Here is a 27237-nt window from a genome sequence, read left to right as displayed (position 1 = left end):
GGGTTCTGTAGACAGAGGGAACCTAGTGTTAATACACTCAGTAACCCCACTTTCCATCGAATTCTGGAGGCATTGCGTGTTGAGTCGCGGAACTCTCCGCCGCGCCTTGCCTCGACACCAGAGCGAAGAAATGGAAATATAAGTTTAAATAAATATTTCATTTCCTCGAGTGGGAATCGAACTCACTACCAGTCGGTTTAACAGTCACACTTTGTGCCTCTGTGCCACGACTGACCTTACAGATAGTATATTATTCTTAAATTTTATATATATTTCTATCAATATAATTATTTTTTTTATATTTATTTTTTAGTGTATTTTTTTTCTGTTTTAGGGTTCTGTACCTCGAAAGCAATAAAACAGAACCCTTATAGGATCTTATATAGGACTTAGTACTTAAATATTGTAATAATAATTTAATATCAAATACGTTAATCGACTATGCAAATACTCTTAGTATAATAAGTACTAAAACATATGCTTAAATTATAATAAATAATAATGAAGGATGTTAATCCATTTATTATATTTTTATATTTTTACGTGAAGCCCTTGAAGTCCACATGATGGCAGGCTTTGTCAGGACATAAATTAGAGGCATTTTCAGCTACAAATGGAGACATATCTTATCTTAAAATATACTTGAAAGCATCGTGTTGTTTTAGATGGCTAAGTAATAGTGAAGTTAGTCTACAAAACAAATAAAATATTTACTAACGTGTGACATAAATAAAAGCAAATATATATAAATAATGCATTGCTCTTATTTTGTTGGCAGGCGCTACACTATAAGTAAATGTTCCTAATTGAATCTATTTATTGAAAAATTATAAGAAAATGTTAAAAAAATACTAGTTTCGGATTTTTTCCTTTACATACACCCAATTACTTAACCGGATGCTAAATTTCACCATTCCAGGTCATCTGGAACTTGGTTAACATTAAGGTCTATAGGTCAGTCACCCCCCTAAAAATTAACGATTTTTGGACGTCATTATCTAAATAACTGTTTGAGCTGTGTTTATGAAATTTTATGCACGTATACAGGTAGGGGGTCTAAATATTTGAGCCAAATATGACAGCTTTAGATGGAATAGTTTTTGAGTTACGAATAGGTAAAAAGTGGCTTCAAATGGTTCGTGTAAAATAACACACGGTGCTGCTCGCCAGTTTTGTTTGTAAAAAAACTTGGCTACGCGCGGCCGCGCGTTTTAAATTCGTGATTGCCTTTTTGGGAATTTAATTCGTGTTTAATTAAGAATATGTTGTGGTTTATGGAAATGAAAAATGGGTAGTAGTGGGTTCGAATCAATTATCGTAATTTTTATCTATTAATTTTTATAGTGTCTAAATATTCGCTTTATAGTATCGAAATATGCGTTTTTTTTAGATATAAACGGCCATATATATTTTTTTTAAGTAAATGTTGAAATACGATTTTATTTCAGGAAATCCAGACCGTAGATCTGAGTATAGGGTTTGTGATAAACCAAGCTTTCCTGAGATAAAGGCTCTCGACAGACAGGCAGATAGACGGATAGACGGACGGACGGACGGACGGACAACAAAGTGATCTTATAAGGGTTCTTTTTTTCCTTATACGGCACGGAACCCTAAAAAATATCTTTGACGTAAATTTCGTTATTTACTTTACAAAATCGTACGACATATAGAAATAAGTATACATTACTCAATTTTGTATTCAATATTCTGGAGATATACGCCGCATGTTAAGCAAATATGAGTAAATGTATTAAATTATGTAGATGTTAGCTTAACTATAAACTAAATCCACAATAATATCACAGTATCTACCGAATTTCAGCCCTAAATAAACAGATTTTAACGAAAGCTGAGGAAAAGCTTATAAAATGTAACATTTTAGTGACTATTTTTAGGGTTCCGTATCTCAAAAGGAAGAAATAAAGGATCACTTTGTTGCCTATCTGTCCGCCTGTCAAGGCCATTTATCGCGAGGTCGAGTCGGGGTAACAAGCTGAAATCAAATATTCAAATCTAGGAATCCTTGAAACACACACATCAAATCAAGCTTTTAAGTCGACGCAATTTAAAAATACGACCATTTATGCATCGTTTTTGCTGCATTTTATATGAAATTCGTCGAAATCAAAACCTAAACAATACTTCCCGTAGATCTAGAACTACGAAATTTGCCAGGAAGTGAAAAAAATAGTACTACAGATAAAAATATTACAAAAACTTTTATTTATACTTCATTTTATACAATATGATTGCGTAATCTTAAGTTCGTTAACTTCTATAGGTAGATGTATTTCCAATTTAAACATTTGTCGGAACCATCGGTGGGCGTGCCTTACTCGTGCTTAACTTTTTTTGTATATTCATATGCATTTACTATAATATTCAATTAAATAATATTCTTTATATATTTTTTTAAAATATTAACAATAAAGTAAATAATTTTGAAAATTTTCAAAAACAGCAACTATAGACGGCTATAATGTGTAATTTTATTATAAAGAAAAAAAATATCCTTACAGTTAAACGTTTTAAAAATGCGGGCTTCGAGTAAAATGATTAATAAAGATAAGAAAAATGGCCGACCCGCTAAAAAACTCAACGCCATCAATTTAATAAAGAAAGTCAAGATATCTATTATTTTTCGTATAATACAGCCCTTAAATGAAAACTGGGGGTTAATTCGCACAATTCTTCTTTTCTTTATTTTTAAATAAATTCAGATTTTTGTAAGTAAATAAATTATAAATAAACTAGCGACCCCCTTGCGGCTTCGCCCGCTTTTACTACTGGATTATTCATTTAATGTATGTTTGCAAAGCACTTAAGATAATGTCAAAATTAATTAAACCCTAATGCAACCCGCATTTTCAATAAGGATTTTCCAATTGTTTTACACAGCAAGGATTTTTTAGTAGGTACCGTAATTTTAAATCTGTGCTACTAATCTTTTCAAGTAGTTATTAAAATATATTTAAATGACTATTTTTAGATAGTTAAATGACTATTTTTAAACGGAAGAAATTATAAACAAAAGCCTACCTTCTAATAACTACTACAAAAAATATATCGCGCTGAAATAATACATTCAACTCCAATTATCCAATACGTGCAAACGCATCTAAATCTTCGTTGCTGTAAAGGCAGGCGGGTTTTTTTTGCTTGTGGTTAATGCTGAGGAGGGTATTCTGTCCCTGATGAAAAGCAAGCACTACGTGGCTTATTGGAAAATTGGTGGAAAATTAAATAGAATGCATCGGCCGGGAATCGAACCCGGGCCGCCCGCGTGGCAGGCGAGCATTCTACCACTGAACCACCGATGCGTGTAAGGCAGGCGGGCGCGGCGGACGCATGGCGAGTGGCGAGCCGTTTCGCAGCAAGAATTTTTTGATATTGTAACAACTTCTAAAGTACTTATTAAAATGAAAATCCGTAAAAGACAGTTTTGATCTACATTAAATGGCCAACGTAACTAATATACTTATTTATATGCTGAGAGTAAGGAATAAGTGAAACTTGAGTAACATACAGCTGATGTGTCAACGGCGGGAGGTGTCAACAATTAAATGCGTTTTTCTCTAAAACTATTCGCAATTTCGAAAAAAAAGCAAATTTTATCTTCGTTTAACGTAGAAAATTAATAAAGTATTTTAAAGGATAAAGATTAATACCATTATGGAAAAATATCCCTCACAATAAAAAATATATTGAAATTATTATTTTTAGACAGAAAAATGATCACTACACGTTATCCTTAAAAGATAAAAATATGCTCTCGCGGACTTTTTTGTAGATCTTATTAAGAGGAACAATACTCCAGTACATTTTTTTCATGTAGTACTTACCATTAAAGCAGCGCATGCGCGAAAGTGTCTCAACGGGTAGGACTTTATTCATATTTATCGTATTTATGTTAATTTACATAAGAATGTACAAATAATAAACTATATATAAACCTTCTACGAAAAATACTCGACCTAATGGTGAAAATCGCAACAAAATCCGTTGGGTGGTTTAGAAGAAGAAGAGTTAGAAACAACAGACAGACACGAAAAGCGACTTTGTTTTATAAGATATAGGATGACGTAAGTGTCGCCAAATTTTTATATTAATTTGTCATCTTCACGCATTTTTTTCTATATAGCTGGTTAAGGACAGGGATAATAACATAATTCCTTAATTTCCTCCAATTTTCAAAGCACTGTGAGTTGAGTGCGAAACTCAACGCCGTGATTTGTTTTCGTACCAGAGCGAGCAAATGAAAATTATTCATTCCTGCCAGTGGGAATCGAACCCATAGATGTCGAGCTCCGCCTCTAAGCATGCAATATCTCCAAAATTCGGCAGAAACTGGACATCGGAATTATTTGAATGGGAACGGAGTATCCTAACCCTATATTCTCAGGATCCCCCTGTGTCCTCTGCTATGTGCGGGAAACAGCGTGAAGCTAAAAAAAACATGATTGTATTTTTATAACTTCTACTTTTAACATGTGCCTGTCATCATAGCGAAAAGATGTAGTAGTACAATTTAAGTATATTCATGACGGAGGGTTTTGAACACTAGATTCTCTTTTCTTTCCTTGCTATATTCGGAAAAGTATAAAACAATAAATAAATAAGCGTACCTTAATTTATTGAAACTATGAAAATAAGTCTTTTCATTTCAAACAAAATAATATAGTAAGGTATGTGAATATTGTAACAACAGCGATTGGTAAAATGGTTACTAAAAACTTCTAAAAAATACAAAGCTTCCATGAAATTGAAGTTTTCATCGAAATTGTATAACTTTATTTATCTTTTGAAAATTTTAGTGAAAATATGCAATATATTCGTGTGCATTCTTATGTATATTTAATAAAAATTGAGAATGGGGCAGTTTATGGTAGTTTTTTTTAGGAAATTCTAGTTGGAAAAATGTATAAATAGTTCACTGTATCATTTTTATTGTAAGCTTTCACGCTGTATCCCGCACACGACAGAGGTAACATAGTGTTAAAACACGCCGTTCCCCAGTTTATGCAGTTAAAAAAAATCAATAATTTATATTTATTTATTTAATTATAATTACCAGAGTATTTTCAGTGTAACTTTCATGAAAGCGATACTATTTAATATTAGGATGATTTCGAGAATCTAAGGACTATTGTAATTGGATCTATTTGGTTCTATTTTCAGAATATAATTTCATGTATTTTCTAGGCTTCAATACCTTAATTAAAATACGAAGCTGTAATTTGTTGTTTTGGTTCATTTTCGTCACAACAGTTTGTATCTGTAGATTCTTATATATCTTTTTAGTAGAGACTATTGTCAAGGAAATTAAAGTAACATACAGAAGTGATTTACCCTGTATTCAGTTTATAATAGGAACCTAGTGTTAAGACACTCCACTTTCCACTTTTCGCTGATTTCTGGAGGCATTGCGTATTGGTACAGACGAGCGAAGAAATGAAAATATTAAATACTAGCGGCCCGCCCGCGGCTTCGCCTGAACTACGTTATTATTAATTTCTGTCTCCATGAGTACCTACGTCCTAGTGACGTCCATGCAAAATTTGAGACTCCTAGCATTTGTAGTAATGAAGTTTCATACAAACTTTCATCCCCAAAAACAACCCCTTAGAAGTCGAATATTGCAAATTCCCGAGCACCTATTACCTACCTCTTTCTTGGGTGTGAATCAAACCCACAGCCATTATCTTTAAAGCAAGACTGACTTCTATACATTTCGAAGTATCTCATGCCATTTGACTGAATTCCTAGCTTTAAAGCGATAGGACCCAACGTATTTACTGTAATCTGTCCTTGCTTGTTTTTCTTGATTTTCAGGGAGTATCCCGTGACATTTTATTAAATTCCTCACTTTGCATACGAAGATGGGACCCAACTTCCTTTGGCCCTTTTTCTAATGAACGTTTGCATGTATATCTTTTTATTTTTTTAGCATCACACTGAATCCCGCACATAACAGAGTAGGCAGTGTTAACCTACGATAACCTGGTGTTAGGAAACCAGAGCGAGGAAATGAAAATATTAAATATTTTACTCCTTCGAGTGGGAATCGAACCTATATCACATATCCTTGTACCACTACGCCACAACGACCTCTATCACATCTAGAGTATTACACTCTTTTGTTTCAAAATTCCAGCACAAAATATTTTCAAAGAATACAAATTGAGAACACATAAAAGAACACTTGTAAGAAGTGATTTCTGATCGCCAACATCAACGTGGTAGTGAGAAGCTGCCAGAAAGGCCGGACGTGGATATTTTTTGCACTTTGACACAATTTTCAAAGAAGCCTTCTTTGTGTTTTCTCTTATGTGGGTTTGGTAAAAGACAAGTACTGGGTGCTCTAATTCTACATGGACTTTTAGATTATATTTTTCCAATTTAATTGGTTTCATGTCATGAAATAAGGCCAGTCATAGCGTAGGGACACAAAAGGGAAAGGGATTGTGGATTCAATTCCCACTCGAGGAAATTAAATATTTAATATTTTCCTTACTAACTTAATATTTTAGTCGAGTTCTGCCAGCTTCAGTTTCAACAGGCAATGCCTCCAGAATTCGGCGACAAGAGGAGGCGGAGTGTCATAACTCTAGGTACCAAATTATTAAATAAATTTTCCAATTTACCAACGACAGTTGTGAATTCGATTTAATGTATTTTTTTAAATCATTTTATCAGATGCATGCCTTTCTGTAGCATATATTATTATGTTTTATATTAACAATACGAGTATAAACATTTTGGAATTGTAATTTGTGGAAAAAAGTCATAAATATTAATGACGTTAGTGATATATTATTGAATGTGAATAGAATTTTATTTGTGTAACCATCGGTTTTAGCAATTAAAAGCACAGAGTAAAATATTCAAGTTATTATTGTCAATGAAATTGCGCAATTGTTTTAAATAAATTTGAAAAATACTAACTTATATTAGAAGTAATAGGAATGGATGCGGATGGGTTTGAAGAGCTGAGGATCGAGTGTGGTGGCAAGAATTGGGGAAGGCCTATGTCGAGCAGTGGACAAAAGATGATGATGATATTAGACGTATAATGATAATGTTAAATTAAAAAGAAAACAGTGTTTTGATTTATTTTTCTATGGAGTATGATAAGTAGAGAAAGTTTATTATCGTCTTGAAAATTTCTATACTCCACTTTTCGGCCCAAAAATAATCATATTTTTATAATAATACTGTAATTTAATTATATGTTAAAATATTAAAAAATAAACCTACAAAATCCTAAGGAATCTTATTATGTTCAGAAACCGTTCGTTGTACAACACATTTACATATGTTAAAAAAAGATTATTTTTAAAATATAAAAAGGCCAAGAGGCCCGGGTCCAAAATCCCCCTACATTCAAATTTTTAAACGTTTCCTATAACAATTTTTTCTTTCCTAATTGTGGAATGACGCTTTAAATATTTCAAAAATATATGAAAAATTTACTTTTATCTGACTTTTAATATACTTGCTCTTAATATCCGACGTGACTTTGCTAACAAGGTGTAAATTCAAACGTTTTACCCAACATTATATAAAAGTTAATGCCCTATTGTGAAACTCGAGGAGATGATATCGCGAGGAAAGGTTTCCTGGTGCCGCCTAAATTGAATATTTAGCGTTTCGAAAACTGATATTATTTAACAATTTATGATTAATGATTGTGAAAGAAATATGAGGAATTGACAAAATTATTATATATTTACTATATTATTATATATATATATATATATTTAGTATATTTAATATATCTTAGATTTGTATTTTCATTGACCATCTGAGTGTCAATAGGATGGCTATAGGTTCAATTACTAATTGGGGACAAAGATGAAAAAAAAACTTATTATCTCATGAACACGTGTATTTGTTTACTTTTAAGTTCAATGTAATTTCAAAACTTTAGTTCCAACATTCAACGGAATAAGACACATAAAATGTATTTATGTAATTTTGTTTGTATAGAAAGAAGCGAGAAATGAAATAGTTTTTTAATAAAATGTACAGTATTTACGATACACTTTTAATTCATATTTAAACTGTAAGAAAGTGTGTGTAAGATCTGGTGGTCTTCTACTGTTGCTGGTCAGCAATTGTGCTGTCAGCAGAACTGCCTTATGAGCACCAGCTCGGAGGCAGTTCTGATTAGAAAACCAGCAATAAACTGAATAGTTGTTATTCTAAAATATCGATTAGAGATATCTCAATTTGATAATCTATATATATAAAATCGAAAGGTCACTCACTCATCACGAAATCTCAGAAACTACATGTGCTAGGAATCTCAAATTTTGCATAGGAGTTACTTATAGGACGTAGGTGCTCGCTAAGACGGGAATTTGCAATATTCGATTTCTAAGGGGTTGTTTTTGGGGTTGAAAGTTTGTATGAAACATCGTTACTATAAATGCTAGGAGTCTCAAATTTTGCATGGACGTCACTTATAGGACGTTGGTACTCATGGAGACATGATTGAATGAGAAATTAATTATAACGTAGTTCACGCAGACGAAGCCGCGGGCGAGCCGCTAGTGTCTTATATATCTAAAATTTACTTACGTTTATAAATTCATATATAAACAAAACAAATTCAATGATAAACGAAATAGAATATTCATATAAAGCATTATTCAAATATCAATTTGATTTGCGAATACGTTAATAAATTAATAAAGTTCTGTTTCTCAAGTTTGTTATTAACATTGCTCTACGTAAAATGTTATTGCTTTGGAAAGTTTTAACGTTGCACATTGCATCCGGTTGGGAAGTTTGTATTTATTTTATTTTTACAGTTTATTATGTAACTATTTTTGTAACAAGTGAGTTTGTATTACAATGTATTTTTATAATCCATACCTATATTATAAATTCGAAAGTAACTCTGTCTGTCTGTCTGTCTTTTACGCAATCAGGGCCAAACCGCTAATTCAATTGTGATAAAATACTCATATAGAGATGCTTGAGGGTCTCGGGATGAACATAGGATACTTTTTTTTCTCTCATATTTGTAATATTTTCGATATATACCAATATATTAAAATACTTTTTAATTTGACATGCAATTTATTCCGCCGTGTTAACAACGTTCGTTGCCATGCGACCGTTGCTAAGCAACGATTTGCAAAGTTTGTTGTTAGAAAACGTCACCCAAAATGAGCTTGCTTGACGCATCTCTCTATTGAAAATTGAAAATAATTTCAAAAATATATTTAATAAATATTCATATAGTTCAAGCGGGCGTAGCCGCGTTTGGGTCCACTAGTACTTATAATAAAATCGTAAAAGGTTCGGCGTCAGTACTTGGAAGATATTTAAAAAAAAATGTTATTGGGAACCTTTGTAAACGTAATAGAACCCAAAACAATGATTTTTTAACATTTTCGTCTGTTTATCTGTGCGTTTGTTATCGCTAATCTCAGAATTGGTTTAACCGATTCGAATGCAGTTTTCACTAATATTTCTTCTTCTCTTATTTGATGATATCCACAATTTTCAATATAACATATTTCTCTCTGTCTTTATGAGCAAATCAGCGATAAGTCTTCAGCTTATATAAGTAGAATAGTTGGCTGATGACATTGGCGTTAAGAGGAATCTCCCCAGAGGAATACTGCACTCATTCTTTACCATCTCATGTCATCAAAATAACTGATATTTCTTATTTGTTTGGAAGGTGACATACCAGGCTTTTGTAGTTGAAAAAATAAATCCCTAAAAGATATTTGGACATTAACGGGACCATAGCAAACATTACCAGACAAAGATCGCTGATCCGATTGTTCCGAATTCCTAATTTAGTGTAATTCTATGGTACGACTATTAATTTCGGCTTTGTGATGTTAATTGTGATATACGCTTGTCTTAGTGCCAACGTCGAGACTATCACCAGTCGTTACCCCCCCCCCCCCCCACTCCCCACTTTTAACCGAATCCTGAAGGCTGTGCGTGTTGAGTGGCGGAAGTTAACACCAGGTTTTAACTCCACACCAGAGCGAAGAAATGAAAATATTTAATATTTTATTACCTCGACTGGGGATCGAACCCTCATCCTGTCGCGCTCATATTCACAAGCAATTACCCTCTGCCACGACTAGCCTCAAGTATATGGCCATTTTTTTAATATATTTTCATCTTATTTAGTACAAACTACCCCATTAACAGAACCTCAACCATTATCATGTGAAACAAATCTTTATTTCTGTTTTAACTGTAGAAGCTACTTCTCCTAAATGGCTCTTGTTTAATTGCGTAATATTATGCATTATCTTCTCATTAAAAGTTTATTTAATGTAAGAAGTTTGTGCGAGAATCGTTGACATAACTAAGCCTTGTTAGCGCTATTTTAATTAGATTTAGATAACTTTTCTTTGTACAGATAAAATATTTTGGTAGGAAAGGTCGTTTTGTGTAAATTTATTTCAAAGTTTTTATACGAAATCTGTTTATCTTTTTCAATTGTTTTCAAAGTTCTAGGGTATAATATATGAGTATATAGGCACTCCGTTCTCACTAAGACATTTCCGTTTCCCAATTTCCGCAGAATTCCAAAGGCATTGCGTGTTGAATAGTGAAACTTAACGCCGTGCTTTGCCTCAGCTGTTTGTTTTGCTATTGCTTTGTTGTTATCAGAGTGAGAAAATGAAAATATTAAATATTTACCTCAAGTGGGTATCGAACCCACAACCTGTCACGTTTAGAGTTTGCCTTGCCTTGCCTTGCCGAGGCCTTGCGACATAACTGGCCTCATAACTATATTTTTTTTTTATATTAAAAAAAATAAACTATTATTTTGTATTTTAATATTACAAAATAATAGTTCTATTTTTCAATATAAAGTTAAAAATATATGAAAATATCAATAAATAAAAACAGCGAACTATAATGAAGCTAGTAAAACTCGGCTACTCATTAACTGCATATCACGTACTTCCCTCCGAATGTTTATCTTTGTTTTCCGTTTGTAAATTACTATGTTATATTTTAAAAGCTATTTTAAATTGCTAAATTTTAAGCGATATTTTATTCTATGAAATAAAATAAGCTTTACGTTGTATTCCGCATTCAGCAGGAAAGGTTGAGGGAACCTAGTATTGTGGCATTGCGTGTTAAGTAGCAGAATTTAACGCCGGGTTTTTGCCTGGTTACCTATAATAATAATTCATTTCTCGAGTGGAGATCGAACCCGTAACCGTTACGTTTCAGTCACACCCTTATGGCTCTGACGGTCTCAATTTTTTGTTTTTTTTTATACAAATAAACAATTTTCTATTGAATTATAGCTGTTGTAATTTTGTCGTTATATTATATAGCAGTTAAATATGTTTGTAAAAACGTTCGAGGCCAGTCATGGCGTTGGGGCACAAGCGTGCGAATGTAAATACGACAGGTTGTAGCTTCCCACTAGAGAAAATGAATTTATATAGTGTTAGAAATCGGAAGCGGTTAGCGTTTTTTTAAAAAAACACGATAAAAATACATACCGTCTATATATTTCTAAGGAATTCGGACAGAGATTCCATATAATTGTAATAAATGATATGTATTCATCATCATCATCATCATCACCAGCCTGTCCTCGTCCACTGCTGGACATATCCTCTCCAATGGCACGCCACTGAGCTCGATCTTCAGCTCTTCGCATCCAGCCGCTGCCCGCCACTTTGCGGATATCGTCCATCCACCCCATCTAGCTGCTATGTATTACCCAATAACAATATTACACACGAGCTTCCTTCCACGGCCAAGTTACTTCCAAGCAACCATTTTGCTTCCAAGCAACCATTTTGCACAAGCACAAGCAAAGATTTTATAGCCTTTTTCAGCCACATCTACCCTCTTTTACACGAGTACGCTAACAATAGAATATTTTCATATAAATTTCTCTTTCAACTATAATATTCTATAGTATTAAACTGTTAAAGCTTACAAAATCTATAGAGCATTCGAAATGCTCAAATATATTCTGTATTGTATGGTAATTGAATTATGATACACGTTATTAACCGTATCTATAGTAGTTTAAGCGAAGCGAAGCGAATTGCGAATGCAGCTCGCGGGGCGCATTCAAAATCAAACGTCAATTTTACGAATTCTGGTATCGGTGGATGCTACTATGAAAATTGGCTTTGTTTTGACTGTACAATGGTTTTATTTTTATTTATATTTGTTATAAACAAAATGTATTTTCTATAATTTGTTTCGTGTTTGTTTGCTTATTAATTCTTTTTGTTTCCCAACTTCACGCTGTATCCCGCACGCAGTCGGGTAGGCAGAAGTTACCTAGTGTTAGGACACTCCGTTCCCCACTTTCTGTGTTTTCGTTCTTATCGTATCGTTCTTATCGTATCTTGTTCTCGATTACTTACTGGGATGTCTCAGCGACTCAACTTGTATAAAAACTATGAGAATAAAGCTAATTTTTCATGCTATTTTCAACTCCTAGCTCAGATGGGAAAGTAAAACAGTTCATTATCATCAATTATTTAGTAAGAAAATGAGAAGTCTTAACTCTAGGTTTTCTCTACCAATCTTATCTGTTCTACAGGAAAAAGCAAAAAGTTGCATTTTATTTTGATGAAAGTTTAAACAATTTCCAAGATCTCATTGTATTACTACTTACAATTTCCATAATAAATTAAATATTTCATATCTTCTCCGGAATATAAAAAGAATAATACAAACGTATACAAGAATGGTTTTTAGGTTATTCCGTAAGATCACTTAACGTTTGTTTGCCTCCAGTCAGCGCTTACGTCACAGCAAATATGTCACATATACAAGTGGTAAGCTGAGATGCGACTGTAAGAGGATTGCCAAAACTACCGCTCGAATATTATAGAAATGGAATATGCACGTTAGAGTTTCCAGGATTTTATGTATGAGGAATTGTACAAAATGTTATAAATGACAAGATAAATATGTTTAATGTACGTAATATCTATATCTATATATATATAAAATCGAAAAGTCACTCATTCATCACGAAATCTCAGAAACTACATTTGCTAGGAATCTACAATTTTGCATAGGAGTTATTTATAGGACGTAGGTGCTCGCTAAGACGGGAATTTGCAATATTCGACTCCTAAGGGGTTGTTTTCGGAGAAAGTTTGTATGAAACTTCGTTACTACAAATGCTAGGAGTCTCAAATTTTACATAGACGTCACTAGGACGTAGCCATGGAGACAGACATTAATAATAACGTAGTTCGCGCAGGCGAAGCCGTGGGCGGGCCGCTAGTTTTTTATAAATATAAGAATAAGTTTGAATTACGATAGATAAATTTTAATAATAAATATAAATTCGATATAATTAAAAAAAAAACTTAGTCTAATTATAAATTTTACATAGATTTTTTTTGAATTGATGTAATTAATAGACTTGTATATAGTCTTATTTGGAGTTTATTTACTCTTGCATTTACCACCAACATTAACGAGTGACGAAAAAATAAATCTCATTTCAAAGTTTCAAAATTAAAATTATTTTAGTTTTACGTAGTATTTAACAAAACCTTAGTAATAGGTTTTAGTTTAGCACGTTGTTAGAATTTTTAAAATGTCATTTGAAAATATAGCTTGTTTTCAATGCAAGTATAATGGAATTTTTCACGAATGCTTTTGTAACATACTGAACTTTGTCAACGTGCTATGGAAAAATTAATAAAAGTTAAAATTTTAACTGGCGCTAGTAAGTTAACAATTGAACGAAACGAATATTATTATATCAAAAAAGTTGTTTTGATCTTCTTCTTCCTGGTATTAATCCCGGCTATTACCACCTTCCTACTCAACCTACTCCACTTTGCACGGTCTTTTGCGTCCTCGGTGGTTAAACCATGGGCACTCATGTCCTGCATCACGACATCCAACCAGCGCTTCCTTGGGCGTCCGGGCGGTCGCGCCCCAGGTACTGGTATAGCAAGGAATTGGTAATGCAAAATGTTTTGATATACCTATTAATATTTGAAATTTTAGAAACGTCAAATTATATAAAAATTACTTACTTGAAAGGCAATTGCTAAGAAGATTTTAATTAATGAAAGTGTGGAACGGAGTTTCTTAACACTAGGTTCCCTCTGCCTACCCTGCAATATGCGGGATAGAGCTTCACTTGAAAAAGATGAAAAATAAATTTATAAAGATGTCATTACAATACCCTATAGATTTAACTTAACTTGGAATCTGATGTTGTTTAATCATGTAAAGTAATTAGTGTTTGACAATAATTTATTTATCACATGGGACTTCAACGGCCTCAGGCCTGTAATATTCAGTACAGATAGACTATGTTGTAGACGACCTTACTAGATATACACGAAGCAATCCAAACTTTTAGATAGATATTACTCTATAGAATTCTAACATTAATATTAAAGTAAATATAGCTGAGATGTGGTAACTTAACTTAACTCTTTCTCTCTCTCTCTCTGGCTTTCTCTGGGTGGGTCTCTACATATCTCTTTCGCCTCGTCCACTGTCATCAACCTCTTCATACATGTCCTCCGGGGGGTCCTCACTCTTTTCACGTGAACCTCCTCAGTATCTTTGATATTGTGTTTTCGAAGGTCAACCCAGGTCTCCCCCTATCTCTCTCACCACTCACTTTTAGTGAGTAATTCTTGTGATTTTCGTAATAATGTCACTTCAAGCTTTTTCCCACATAGCTAAATAAGCAGAAGATTTATTTTAATCCCCAGTTTCCTCTCAAATTTCCAGACTGTATATTGGGTAGCGTAACCCAATGCCGTGATTTATCTGCCAGAGCACATAACTAAAATTCATTAACATATAGTAATTATTTATTACACTGAGGATTTAAAAGCTTGAGTGGCGGAATTCAACGCCGCACTTAACCTCGACACCAGACCAAATAAAATGATAAAATTAAATATTTAAATTTCTATAGTGGAATCGAATTACAAGAAAAAAATGCACATTGTAAAATTTCAAATTCATGTTTATGGTCATGTTCCAGTAACGGACGAGACAACTTACGCCATCACTTCAACAACTTTTAAATTTTCCTTTCAGAGTTTTCTTTGAAAATATTTTATTTTACTTAAAATATACAAATATACAAGTCGTTCTATTGTACCGTCTTTTATTGTATGTCTTATGTGCTTAAGTAAAACTTTGTGCCCATTTTAGTAAGTTAATTTTATAGTATAAGTCATGAAATTTTGAAATAGACAATTTTGTATTATTCATATATTGATTTTAGTATTTTCATTTCATTAACAAAATCTTCTTTTTTATCTGTATTCTGCACTCAGCAGGGTAGGCAGAGATAACCTACTGCAAAAACTCTCTTTACTAAAACTCTGTTTTCCATTTTCCGCTGAATTTTGGTGGAATTGTATATTGAGTGGCAGAATTCAAGTTTCCCCCGACACCAGAGCGAAGTTAAGTAAATATTTAATTTTCTCGAGTGGGAATCGAACCCACACAACCTGTCGCGTTTATAGTCACACTTTGTACCTCTGCGCCATGACTAGCCTCAATATTAATATAGAGGTAACTATACCAGAAATTATCGTCCATGACTCCGTTCTTGTGAGCTGATTAAATTGAAGAAAGTTTCAAAGTAATTCATCAAGGGAATAGCAAGTTTCATACAAACTCCACCACTTTTAACCCTTTTAGGGGTATGAGTGTCAATAAATTGGTTCTTTGGTGAAGCTTTCAGTGTAAAACCGACATAATCTTTAACTTAAATAAGAAAGAAAGATCCTTTATACAAATTTGTGCTTATTTTCTCTATGAGTTTATTATTCAATCAAATCAAATCAGCCTTTTCGGGTCCACTGCTGGACATAGGCCTCTCCCAGGGTGCGCCAAAGCTCCCGATCCTCCGCCTTCCGCATCCAGTCGAAGCCAGCAACCTTCTTCAGGTCGTCAGTCCATCGAGCTGGAGGGCGCCCTACGCTACGCCTGCCAATCCGCGGTCTCCACTCAAGGACTCGTCTGCTCCAACGGCCATCGGTCCTTCGACAGACGTGTCCAGCCCATTGCCATTTCAACGTACTAATTCTGCGAGCGATGTCGGTAACTCCGGTTCTTCTCCGGATAACCTCATTTCTGATTTTATCTTTCAAAGAGACTCCGAGCATAGCTCGCTCCATAGCACGTTGGGCGACTTGGAACTTATGGACTAGACCGACTGTTAGTGTCCACGTTTCGGCACCGTATGTCATGACTGGCAAAACACACTGGTTAAAGACTTTTGTCTTCAAACATTGCGGAATTGGCGACGAAAAGATTTGACGTAGCTTGCCAAACGCTGCCCAACCCAGTTGAATTCTTCGATCGGCCTCTTTCTCAAAGTTGTTTTTACCAAGCTGGATAGTTTGCCCTAGGTATATATACTCCCGAACAACTTCAAGAGGAGTGCCGTCCACGTATATTGGTCCCGGTATGACATGCTCGTTGAACATGACCTTTGTCTTGCTCAAGTTCATCCCGAGACCAACACGCCGCGAAGATCCATCTAGGCTCTGCAGCATCTCGGCTAGCTGTTCCAGCGACTCTGCTACGATTACGATATCGTCGGCGAATCTGAGGTGCGTGATGTACTCGCCGTTTACATTGACTCCAAAGCCGGTCCAATCCAGGGTTTTGAAGACGTCTTCCAATGCGTTGTTAAACATTTTCGGGGATATAACATCACCCTGCCTTACACCTCTGCGCAGTTGGATCGCCTTAGTTTTACTCTTCTGGATTTGGACAGTCAATGTAGCAGACGTATACAAACTTCGCAGCACCTCGATGTACCTCCAATCGATACGGCATCGCTGCAGTGCGTCCAGAACCGCCCAGGTTTCGATAGAATCAAAGGCTTTTTCGTAGTCCACGAAAGCCATACACAGCGGTCGATTGTACTCCTGTGTTTTTTGTACTATCTGCCGAACAGTATGGATGTGGTCTACGGTGCTGTAGCCTGATCGAAACCCGGCTTGTTCTGGCGGCTGGAACTCGTCAAATCTGCTGGCAAGACGATTCGTCAGAACTCTGGAGAACAGCTTGTATACGTGGCTCAAGAGTGAGATCGGTCTATAGTTCTTCAAGAGAGTTCGGTCTCCCTTCTTGAAGAACAGTACCACGTCACTCTTGCTCCACGTTTCCGGGGTTTTACCGTGATGGATAACGGAATTGAAGAGGCTTGTTAGCACTTTCAGGACTGGGGTGCCACCTGCTTTAAGAAGTTCTGTAGTAATTCCGTCATCGCCCGGAGCCTTGTTGTTTTTAAGCTGTTCCAAAGCCATCCTAATCTCACCGAGGTCAACATCCGGGAGCTCTTCAGTGTAATGGCGCGTTAAAGGAGCGCGTTGGTCACTAGCTCTGGATTTGCCGGGTTTCCCTGATTTTGACGAGTATAGCTGCTCGTAATAACGCTCAACTTCATCGAGTATCTCAAGCATAGAGGTAACGATTCTACCATCTTCTTTTTTGAGTTTCGTGAGATGAGGCCTTCCTAAATTGCGAGCGAAAACTTTCGATCCCCGATTCCGCATGATCGCACTTTTGATAGCGCGTGTATTTGAGCGACGGAGATCGCGACGCGTCAGCTTTCTGATGGATAGGTTTAAGGCACTCATATCTGCCGAAGACGGTGGTGGCAGTTCTCTTCGCTTTCTCATAAGCTCGAGTGTCTCAGCTGAGAGTTTCGTTGCGTTGACTCGTCGCTTTGGGGGAAAATATTTGGCTGAGACATTGTGCAGCGTTTTGACCAGATCATCGGTTCTTTGGTTAATGTTGCTAGTGGTTTCCAGTGCGTTGAATCGGTTTTGGAGTTCGGTCTGGAACGTTTCGGAACTATGTGTAACTTGAAACGCTGATGGTCGGAGAGTAGACTTTATCATTAGCGTTCTTTCAGCTTTTAAATCAATATTTAGTGTGCCTCGTACGAGTCGGTGATCGCTTCCGGTATTAAACCTATTGATCACTGAGACATCACTAAGTCTTCTTCTTCTTCTTCCTGGCATTAATCCCGGCTATTACCGGGGTCTGCCTTCCTACTTAACCTACTCCACTTTGCACGATCTTTTGCGTCCTCGGTGGTTAGACCATTGGCTCTCATGTCCTGCATCACGACATCCAACCAGCGCTTCCTTGGGCGTCCGGGAGGTCGCGCCCCAGGAACTTGTATAGCAAGGCACTTGCGTCCGACATAGTTCTTAGGCCGGCGCGTAACGTGGCCAAACCATCTCAAGCGACGCTCTTGGAGCTTATCCGCTACGTCACGGACCCCAAGACTACCTCGAATGAATGTGTTGCGTATGCGGTCAGACCGCGTGACGCCGCACATCCACCTCAGCATCTTCATTTCCGTGACGTGAAGCTCCTGAGTGTGCCGAGATAGTGCTGGCCAACATTCGCTGCCGTATAAAAGAACCGGTCGGACGATGCTCTTGTATATCAGCCCCTTGAGCTTGGGCGGTATTCTGCGGTCGCAGACCACACCAGTGACCTCCCGCCATTTGGCCCAGGCAGCGCTTATCCGGCCATGGACATCGTGATCGATGCCTCCAGACTCGTGCATAACGGATCCAAGGTACCTGAACTTCTCCGACTTAACGGCTGGCTCAGGACCTATAAGGATGGTGCTCGAGTCCCGGCTCCCGCAGGCCATGTACTCTGTCTTCGACACATTTAGTTTAAGACCGCCGTTCTCAAGCGTACCCTTCCAGAGGTTCACTTTACGCTCCAGCGTCAGTCGGTTCTCGGCAATGAGTGCTATGTCGTCGGCATACATCATCAGCCATGGAGGCTGGTCCTGGATGTGAGCCGAGACAGTATCGAGCACCACATTGAATAAGAACGGACTAAGAGCCGAGCCCTGGTGAACTCCCACTGTAATCGGGAAGGGTCTAGTGTCGCCAACAGCAGTCCTAACCATAGAAGCGGAATCGTGGTACATGCCCCTGATAATCTCAATATAGGCCTCAGGGATCCCTTTGGATCGCAATGCCCACCAGATACACTGACGAGGCACACAGTCAAAGGCCTTCTGCAGATCTAAAAAGGCCACATGCAGAGCTCTCCTTTTTTCCCTGTATGCCTCCATCAAAGTTCTGAGGGCGAAAATGGCGTCCATGGTGCCCGATCCTGGCTGAAATCCATACTGAGACTCAGAGACAGTACACTCTCGGCGGAGCCTGAGGTCGATCATGCGCTCGAAGAGCTTCATGGTATGACTCATAAGCTTAATGCCCCTATAACTGCCACAATCTTGAACACTGCCCCTTCCCTTGTAAATAGGGGTAATAAAGCTAAGCCGCCACTGATGCGGCATCTTACCAGTGTTCAAGATATGGTTAAAAAGGTCAGTAAGCATGAGCACACCAAGAGAGCCCAACGATTTCCACGCTTCGATCGGAATGTCGTCAGGTCCCACCGCTTTTCCGTTCTTCATGCGTCGAAGGCAATTACGTGTTTCGTCAAGGGTTATTGGGGCAATAAGTCCGAGGTTAGGCGGTGGGTCGTGATGAAGACTGCATGGGTGCTGAGTATTCAGCAACTCCTGGAAGTAGCTTCTCCACCTCTCCTTCACAGAGTCATGATTACAGAGCAGCGTGCCCTGGGAATCTCTGACGCAAAGACATTTTGCGATATCTTGCGTCACTTTATCCCGGGAACGTGCCAGTTTGTAAATGAGCTTCTGCCCCTCCACAGTTTCAAGTTTATCATACAATGGTGACAAACTCTCACTGCGGGCTCTGGCTACAGCTCTTTTACTGGCACGTTTAGCTACTGTGTACTCCAGTCTGTCTTCAGGAGAGTTGGATTCCTGCCACTTCTTAAAGGCAGCCTTCTTTTCACGAGTCACCTCCTGGACCTCGTCATTCCACCACCATGTCTCCTTGTCGATGACACGTCCTCCCCTAGAAACGCCAAGAACTCGCCTGCCTGCCGCAATGATTGCCGACTGAGCCCGATCCCAAGCCTCCTGAGCAGTCTCGGTGTTAGTCGAAAGATTATGACTTTTCACCTCTGCCAGGAAGTCGGTCTGCATCGGTCCATTCAGCAACCACCACTTGATCCGAGGCCTACGTTTCTCGGCTACTTTCTTCTTCGGAGTGACGTTAAAGTCCATGACAAGAAGACGATGTTGGGCCGTTAGGCTTTCGCCTGGAATGACCTTACAGTTAGTTACCCTGCCCATATGACACCGTCTGGTCAATAAGTAGTCTATTTGAGTTGAGTGGGACCCGCACTTATACGTGATAAGGTGCTGAGAATTCTTTTGGAAGAACGTATTCACGACGGCCAGATCAGACGCAATACAGGTTCTCAGAATGTTTTCTCCCTCTGCATTGCGAAGACCGTGCCCAAAACCCCCGTGAACACGTTCATACGGCTCAGCGGCCCTACCGACGTGCCCGTTCAAGTCCCCCCCAACTAAGACCAATTCGGTAGACGGCACAGCAAGTAGCACCCCTTCATACTGCTCCCAGAATGTCTCCTTTTCGGCCGCGCTACATCCCGCCTGTGGAGCATAGGCACTGATTAAGTTTGTGATGACGCCCTCAATCAGTACCCTCACTCGCATCAAGCGGTCGGAGCGACGGTCAACTTCAAGGAGCCCATTCTGAAGCTCTTCAGAAAGCACTACCGCTACACCGTTTCTACCCGAAGGTGACCCAGTGTATATAAGCCGGTAACCCTGTCCGATGTTACGGGACTTATTGCCCTTCCAGCGAGTTTCCTGGAGGAAAGCACACTGGACCCGACGTCTCATGAGTACATCTGCGAGTTCCCTGCATCGTCCGGTTAGAGAGCCAATATTCCACGTTGCAAAGCGGAGTTTCTGTCTGGGTACTCGCGTCTTTAACCGTGCCCGTACTTGACACGGTAGCCCTTGCCCACTTATCGCAGGTGTAGGGCGATGTGCCTGCGCGTCGTTTCGCGGCGACGCCCTAGCCGTACCCAGTGTTTCTTTTCTCTTTCGGTCCATTTATGTGGCGGTTGGCGGTTTTTAAATGGAGCGACTGCCGTCTGACCTCCAAAACCCCTTTGTGGGGAAAAACCGAGGGGAGAGGAAAATAGAAGGGGTAGGATAGGTAAAAGGAGGGAGCTAAGGAAAAGAGGAGGGGAAGGGGGGGAGTTAGGACACCATTCTTACGGACTGGATGAGGATGTAAGAGTGGCGGCTCGAGGATCCGGGGTCGCGTACCCGTATGCCCACAAACAAATATCGGACAGATATTAGTCAGGACATCCTCTGGATGCTGAGACATCACTAAGTATGTGCCGTTTATTCGCGATAATAAAGTCTATCTCGTTTTTTGTTACACTATCGGGGCTTCGCCAGGTCCACCTCCTTTGAGGCTTCTTTTTAAAGAACGAGTTCATTAAAAAAAAAAAGAACCTCTGGGACTCGAGGAAGTTTGCCAGCAATTGACCCCTTTGGTTCCTATCGCCCAAACCGAAGGGTCCAATGTGTGATTCGCCACTTCTTTGTACTCCCATTTTAGCATTGAAATCTCCCATAACAACGCTGTAATGAGCCTTCGAGGTGTTGTTGAGGGCTTTAGCGATGTCTTCGTACATTTCTTCAACCTCATCGTCAGAGTATGTCGAAGTCGGCGCGTATACCTGTACAATTTTCAGGGCGTACCTGTTAGATAATTTAAGGACAAGGTATGCAACCCTGTTCGACACACTACTGATTTCTACAACATTGCTTATGAGAGATTTGTGAACCAAAAAACCGACTCCTCCCTGGGAAACTTGCTCACCTTCGCGGAAGTAAAGCATGTGGCCTGACTCCAGGGTTATCGCGCCCTCCCCCTTTCTTCGGACTTCAGATAAGCCTAGAATATGCCACTTAATGTGACTTAACTCTACTTCTAGTTCAACAAGGTGTTCGTCCAGTCTCATCGAGCGTCCATTGTACGTTGCCAGATAGAGTCGTTTTTGGTAGCCTGCCGTAACCCGGGGATTCTTAGCACCCCCTGACCCTCCGATACCACAACCGCTACCGTAGTTGGGCCTAGCGGGTCTGCCGAGAACTGGGGGCCTGTTTTTATTTAAGACACTCATGGGATGAAATTAGTTTATTATTACAAAGAATAAACTAAACAATTTAAGGCTATCGATTGTAAATGCGACAGTTGCGGGTTCGACTCCCTCTCGGAGGAATAAAGTATTTAATATTTTCATTTCCTCTCTCTGGTAAAGAGTCCCGATTCTTTCGTTCCAACTCTCTGTTAAACAAAAAATACTCGTATATAAGAAAGTCCAACACCCAGTAAAGTTTATTTGTTTTGAAATATTTTGATTAATACTTGTATTATAAATTGTTAGAACTTTCCGAAATCTAAGTTAATTAATCAAACCTAGTATATTTTGCTTTTCGTCTGCCCTTGACGGGTTGTAGGCAGCAGATAGTTGCGGTATAGAGTTTGTCTATTAATTTTCTGGTAACTTGCCTAGTTTTTATATATAACGGTGGGTTGTTTTTACATATTGTATGATAATTCATATTTATACAGAATAAACATAATAATATAGGTTTATTTTATCTTTCGTGATGCACTTAAATTAATAAAAACCTTACAGTAAGGTTCTTGTCAAATCTGACATCTTAACTAAAGTCTATTTAAAAAAAGATTATTTGTAAAGCTCAAATGTCTATTATTGGGCAACGTAGTACTTTAACACTAGGTTCCTGGGGAACCTGGAAAGGGAACCTGAGATACTGTATGCTGGATACAGCGTTAAGGTGTTATATCTATTATTTTTTTAATAAAATACGTAATATTATTATGCAAAATTCTACGTTTCCCATTATAGGTGCATATTAAAATCAGCTCAAAAGGCTCATTCATTTTCTATAGAAAAGCTAATTTTAGAACTCTGAAGCACACCTATATTTTAGGTTTACAAAATTTAAAACAATTGAATATTCAAAAATATTTCAAAACTCAAATAATGAAGCAACTTTAAAATGGTTTCTTGTTCAAGTTTGTAATTTTACACGCTCGTTACTCGGCTCTATAAAAATAAAATGTCTGTCCTAGTTGCCTGCCTTTTAATATTAATGAGTAATTTTGTTTTAAATGAAGAGTTTTAGTTTATTTTTTTGCAATTTAATGGTAGTGTTGCTGAGAATTGTTGAAAGTTGTTTTAATTTGTGGTACACTAATACCATAAATATAGCTTGTTTTTGTGGTATCGAAAATTGTTTTTTTTATTTGTAGTTAGTTATTATATTGAAAATATATTTTATGTGTTTTAGGGTTCCTTAACTGGAAAAGATAAAAACAAAATCCTTGTAAAATAACTTTGTCGTCCATCTGTCTGTCTGTCAAGACTATTTATCTCGAGATCGTGTAAAAGTATCAAGCTGAAAATATTATTAAACATACAGTTCAGGCCTCTTTAAGCACAAAAAATAAGCTTTTTATGTGTTTTTTTATTGACAAGTATAGACTTCTATATAAATATAATAAAGCTGATGAGTCTGTTTGGTTGAATGTTCTAATCTCAGAAACTAATAGTGTAAAAAGGAAAAATTTTCTTGTATTGTATAGCTCATTAATTCATTTTACATTATTTTAATCGTAACCCACTGTACCTGCGGTCACAGCTACCTCTTGCATTTAGAATTTTTATTTTTTATTGCAACTATAACTAATTTTACATTCAAACAAGCGGGCGAAGCCGAAAGTTAGAAAGGTAGAAAAAAAGTTATATATTTAATATGGGTAAATATAAAAATTCATTGTATTGACATAAAAGACAGTTTCAACCAGTTTGTGAAAAATATTAATATTGCGAATACAAGTTTCTGTTTGCACTTTGAAATAAAACTCGACGCCTTATCAAATCGACACGTTTCCAAAGGTATTGTATGAAATGAATTTATCGAATACCATTTTTGTTTTTTACAATGTTCAATAATAGTTTTAAATAAAACTCAGGGTATTTTAATTTATAGCAGTTTTAATTGAACATTTTATGTTATTAAGATTTATTGATGAGATAATAATATAGTGTGAAAAATAAAAGCCTTTAAAAATGTAATTGAATTCATCAACATTTACATATAGGGCATAATAAATGAGACACATTTTTAGTAATGCTTATTTTAATTAAAGTTTAATATTTTCGTATAATTTTTTAGACAGAGAGAATCAAGTGTTAAATCACTCCTTTTCCTATTTTCAACTCAATTTTTAATCAAATCTACGACCTTGAGGTTGAGACAGACGATATACTACTATGCCACGACTACTTCTATCCTGCTTGAAGCCAGTTGTGACGTAGGGGCGTGACGTGAAACGTGATATGTTTGGATTCGATTCCCAGTCGAGGAAGTTCATTTCCTTCCTATTAAATATTTAAAATTCCACGCTTAGTTTCGAGGCAAAGCGAGTTGCGCCACTCAACACACATGCCTCCAAAATTCAATGGAAAGTGAATAACGAAAATGTCTAAAGCCTCTTAATCTTAGGTTGTTTAGTTCCCTCTGCCCAACATAATAGGGGGATAAAACGTGAAACTAAAATAAAAAAAAACTAGTTTAATACAGATATCAGAGTGATTTGTCACTATTTCCACAATAAAACTCGTATCACAAAGTTATTATTCAACAAAAACAGATGGATATGGAAGCGAACTAGCCCTTATGTACATATGAACGACAGTCTCGTCATATAGAATTCTTTCAATAAAGCCACCATTGAAACCGATCTATCGTTCCCCTCAAAGGAACCTTTTATATAAACAAAAACTCTAATACTCTGCTTATATTATACTTGTGTTTGGCTCTTGATTTCTACTTCCGTTATACTTCCTTTTATTTACGAAGGGAAGTGTTTTGTGAATACATTTTCCTTGTAATATATGATTATTTTCTAAGTTATGTATTATTGAAATATATTTAATAGAATAACAGTATGTTTTTAGATGGTTTGATATATTATACTATACATATATATATATATATATATATATATATATTATTGATATTTTATATTATACTATATCTTTAGTATAGAGATTCCACATAGCAGGGTGAGCAGAGGAAACATAAACCGTTCTCCACTTATATCCAAATTTTCAAAGTATTGCGTGTTGAATGGCGGTACTCAACGCCGTGCTTTCGAGAGAAGAAATCAAAATATTAAAAGCTTAAATTCCACAAATAGCAATCGAACCCACAACCATTATTCTAAAATAAATCATCTTTATTAACACATATCTAGCATTCTATGAATTATTGAATTAAATGTTTAGAACTCTTTGAAACCACTAACTTAGCAATTCTTAGTAAAAACAATAAAGAACTGTCGTATATTTTAGAAGTATAGTTGATTTATACCCATTTGATTTGATTTTCGTCTGAAACTCACTCGAGTGGCAAGTCCTCTATCACTGATGGTCGTGTTGACGCCGGCTGTGAACTTGGAGAAATGGAGAAAATGGAGAAATAAATCTGATAGAAATAAGTCTGATCCAATCGTGGCGCAATAGTGCAAGCGTGTGTAAACGCGACGGGTTGTGGGTTTGATTCCTTAATTTCGTCGTTATAATAACGGGGCAAATCTCGGCGTTGAGTGCCGCCACTCAACACGCAATGCTTCCAGAATATGGTGGAAAGTGGGGAACGGAATCAGATGTCGTCTTCTCTCCTGATTCTTGGGGTAACGCATCTCAGAAAAAAATCAAATAAGAGGATGATATTTATGAACATTCATTTTATATTAATTGATTCGATGCTTCGCACTTAACTCCCAATGACGGAGATATTGGAAATGAATTTGAAAGTTGGGTAACGGAGAAAATGGGGTAACGGAGTATCTACACTAGGTTTCTACCTCTACCCAGAAATATACACGATACATGATTTTTTCTTTTTCTTACTAAATTATAATATTAATATGTGGGTACTGAAAAATTACGATTTTCCTTTACGAATGCAAGATTTAATATAATAATATGACGAAGCCATCCCTTCGCAATTTAAATTTAGATTCCGAACAGATTTGGGGTCGCACCTTTTTCACATCTGTCAGTTAAAACCCCATAATGACCTGTATTTGATTCAGAAATGTGATATATCTTATATGGGATTCCATTTTGTATAACGCTTTTGACGTTTAATATAAGTTAAATGGTTTGAGATGACTGGTTGGGATTTTAAAAAGTTAAATTTATTGATGTTTCAATTATTATTAATTATCTAAAAGGAAGTGACGGTTGTAGGTTAAATTCCCACGCGGGGTAATGAATTCATCATCATCACCATCATCAGCATCAGCAGCCATCTTTTGTCCACTGCTGGACATAGGCCTTCACCGATTCTCGCCACCACACTCGACCCTCAGCTCTTCGGACCCATCATTAAATAATTAATTAATGAATTATTAAGTATTAATATTACCTTCGCTTTGGTAATAACGCAAACCATCACTCAACACACAACACTTCGAAAATTGCGCGGAAAGTGGGGTACAGAGTAGCGAAACTCAACACCGCGCTTCTGCTTCGACAGCAGATCGAAAAAAATCAAAATAAAATAGAAAATTTAATATTTCATTTCCTCGAGTGGAAATCGAACCCGCAACCTTTCGCGTTTACAGACACGGCTGGCCTCAAATACATAATTATTATATAAGTTAATTTCAAATTAACCCATATCACTCTACTAAGAAGTCATTCTCCTTCTATAGCGTAGATTACATTAATTAGTTCACCTGTCGGATATCATATCAATTATATTGACAGCCTAACATTAATATTATTCAACAGTATTATATACCTTATAAGGAAATACAATGATTTATTGTTTTAATATCATAATTTTAATTTATGCGGAATAAATCATCAGCTTCACGCTGCATCCCGCACACAGCAGGATAGGCAGCGGGAACCTAGTGTTTAGACACTCTGTTCGCCACTTTCTGCCGAATTCTGGAGCCATTGAATGTTCGACACCAGAGCGAGGAAATGGAAATATAAACGTCAATTGTTAAAATATCACTTCAAACAAGTTTGTACACTAAAACACTACTTCTAAGAGCGTGGGCGGGCTAAATTGAGTATAATATTATCATAGATATGTATATAAATCAATTATGTATCCCTTCTACCCTTGATTGATTGAGTTATATGGTGAAAGGCACTCAAACTAAACAGCCGCAACACTAAGCCGTTTGAGAATAAGGGATAAGACAATAATGGCGGGATATCTCAATTTTT

At 36.9% G+C, this 27237-nt stretch overlaps 2 protein-coding genes across 5 annotated transcripts in view; one reads left to right on the top strand and one right to left on the bottom strand.

The window, feature by feature from the left end:
* Positions 1–27237, top strand: part of LOC146540602 (potassium channel subfamily K member 2-like) — a 271497-nt gene that overhangs the window by 65810 nt on the left and 178450 nt on the right. The gene's annotated exons all lie outside the window — the stretch shown is intronic.
* The window catches only part of LOC146540604 (uncharacterized), a 79435-nt gene continuing 68007 nt past the window's right edge, over positions 15810–27237 (bottom strand). Inside the window, exons 3-4 of the mRNA XM_085205306.1 lie at positions 21270–22066; positions 15810–18004 (exon numbers count right to left, since the gene is read on the bottom strand). Coding sequence (XP_085061432.1) covers positions 15816–18004; positions 21270–22066 — 2986 coding nt within the window. The 3' untranslated portion in view covers positions 15810–15815. The remainder of the gene's footprint in view (positions 18005–21269; positions 22067–27237) is intronic.

This window comes from Heliconius melpomene, chromosome 2 (genome assembly GCF_056956725.1).
Source record: "Heliconius melpomene rosina isolate 202511_hmr_F chromosome 2, ASM5695672v1, whole genome shotgun sequence".
NCBI classification, from domain to species: Eukaryota; Metazoa; Arthropoda; class Insecta; order Lepidoptera; family Nymphalidae; genus Heliconius; species Heliconius melpomene.
Note: the sequence above shows the minus strand (reverse complement) of the source record. Positions and strands in the feature narration are given on the sequence as shown.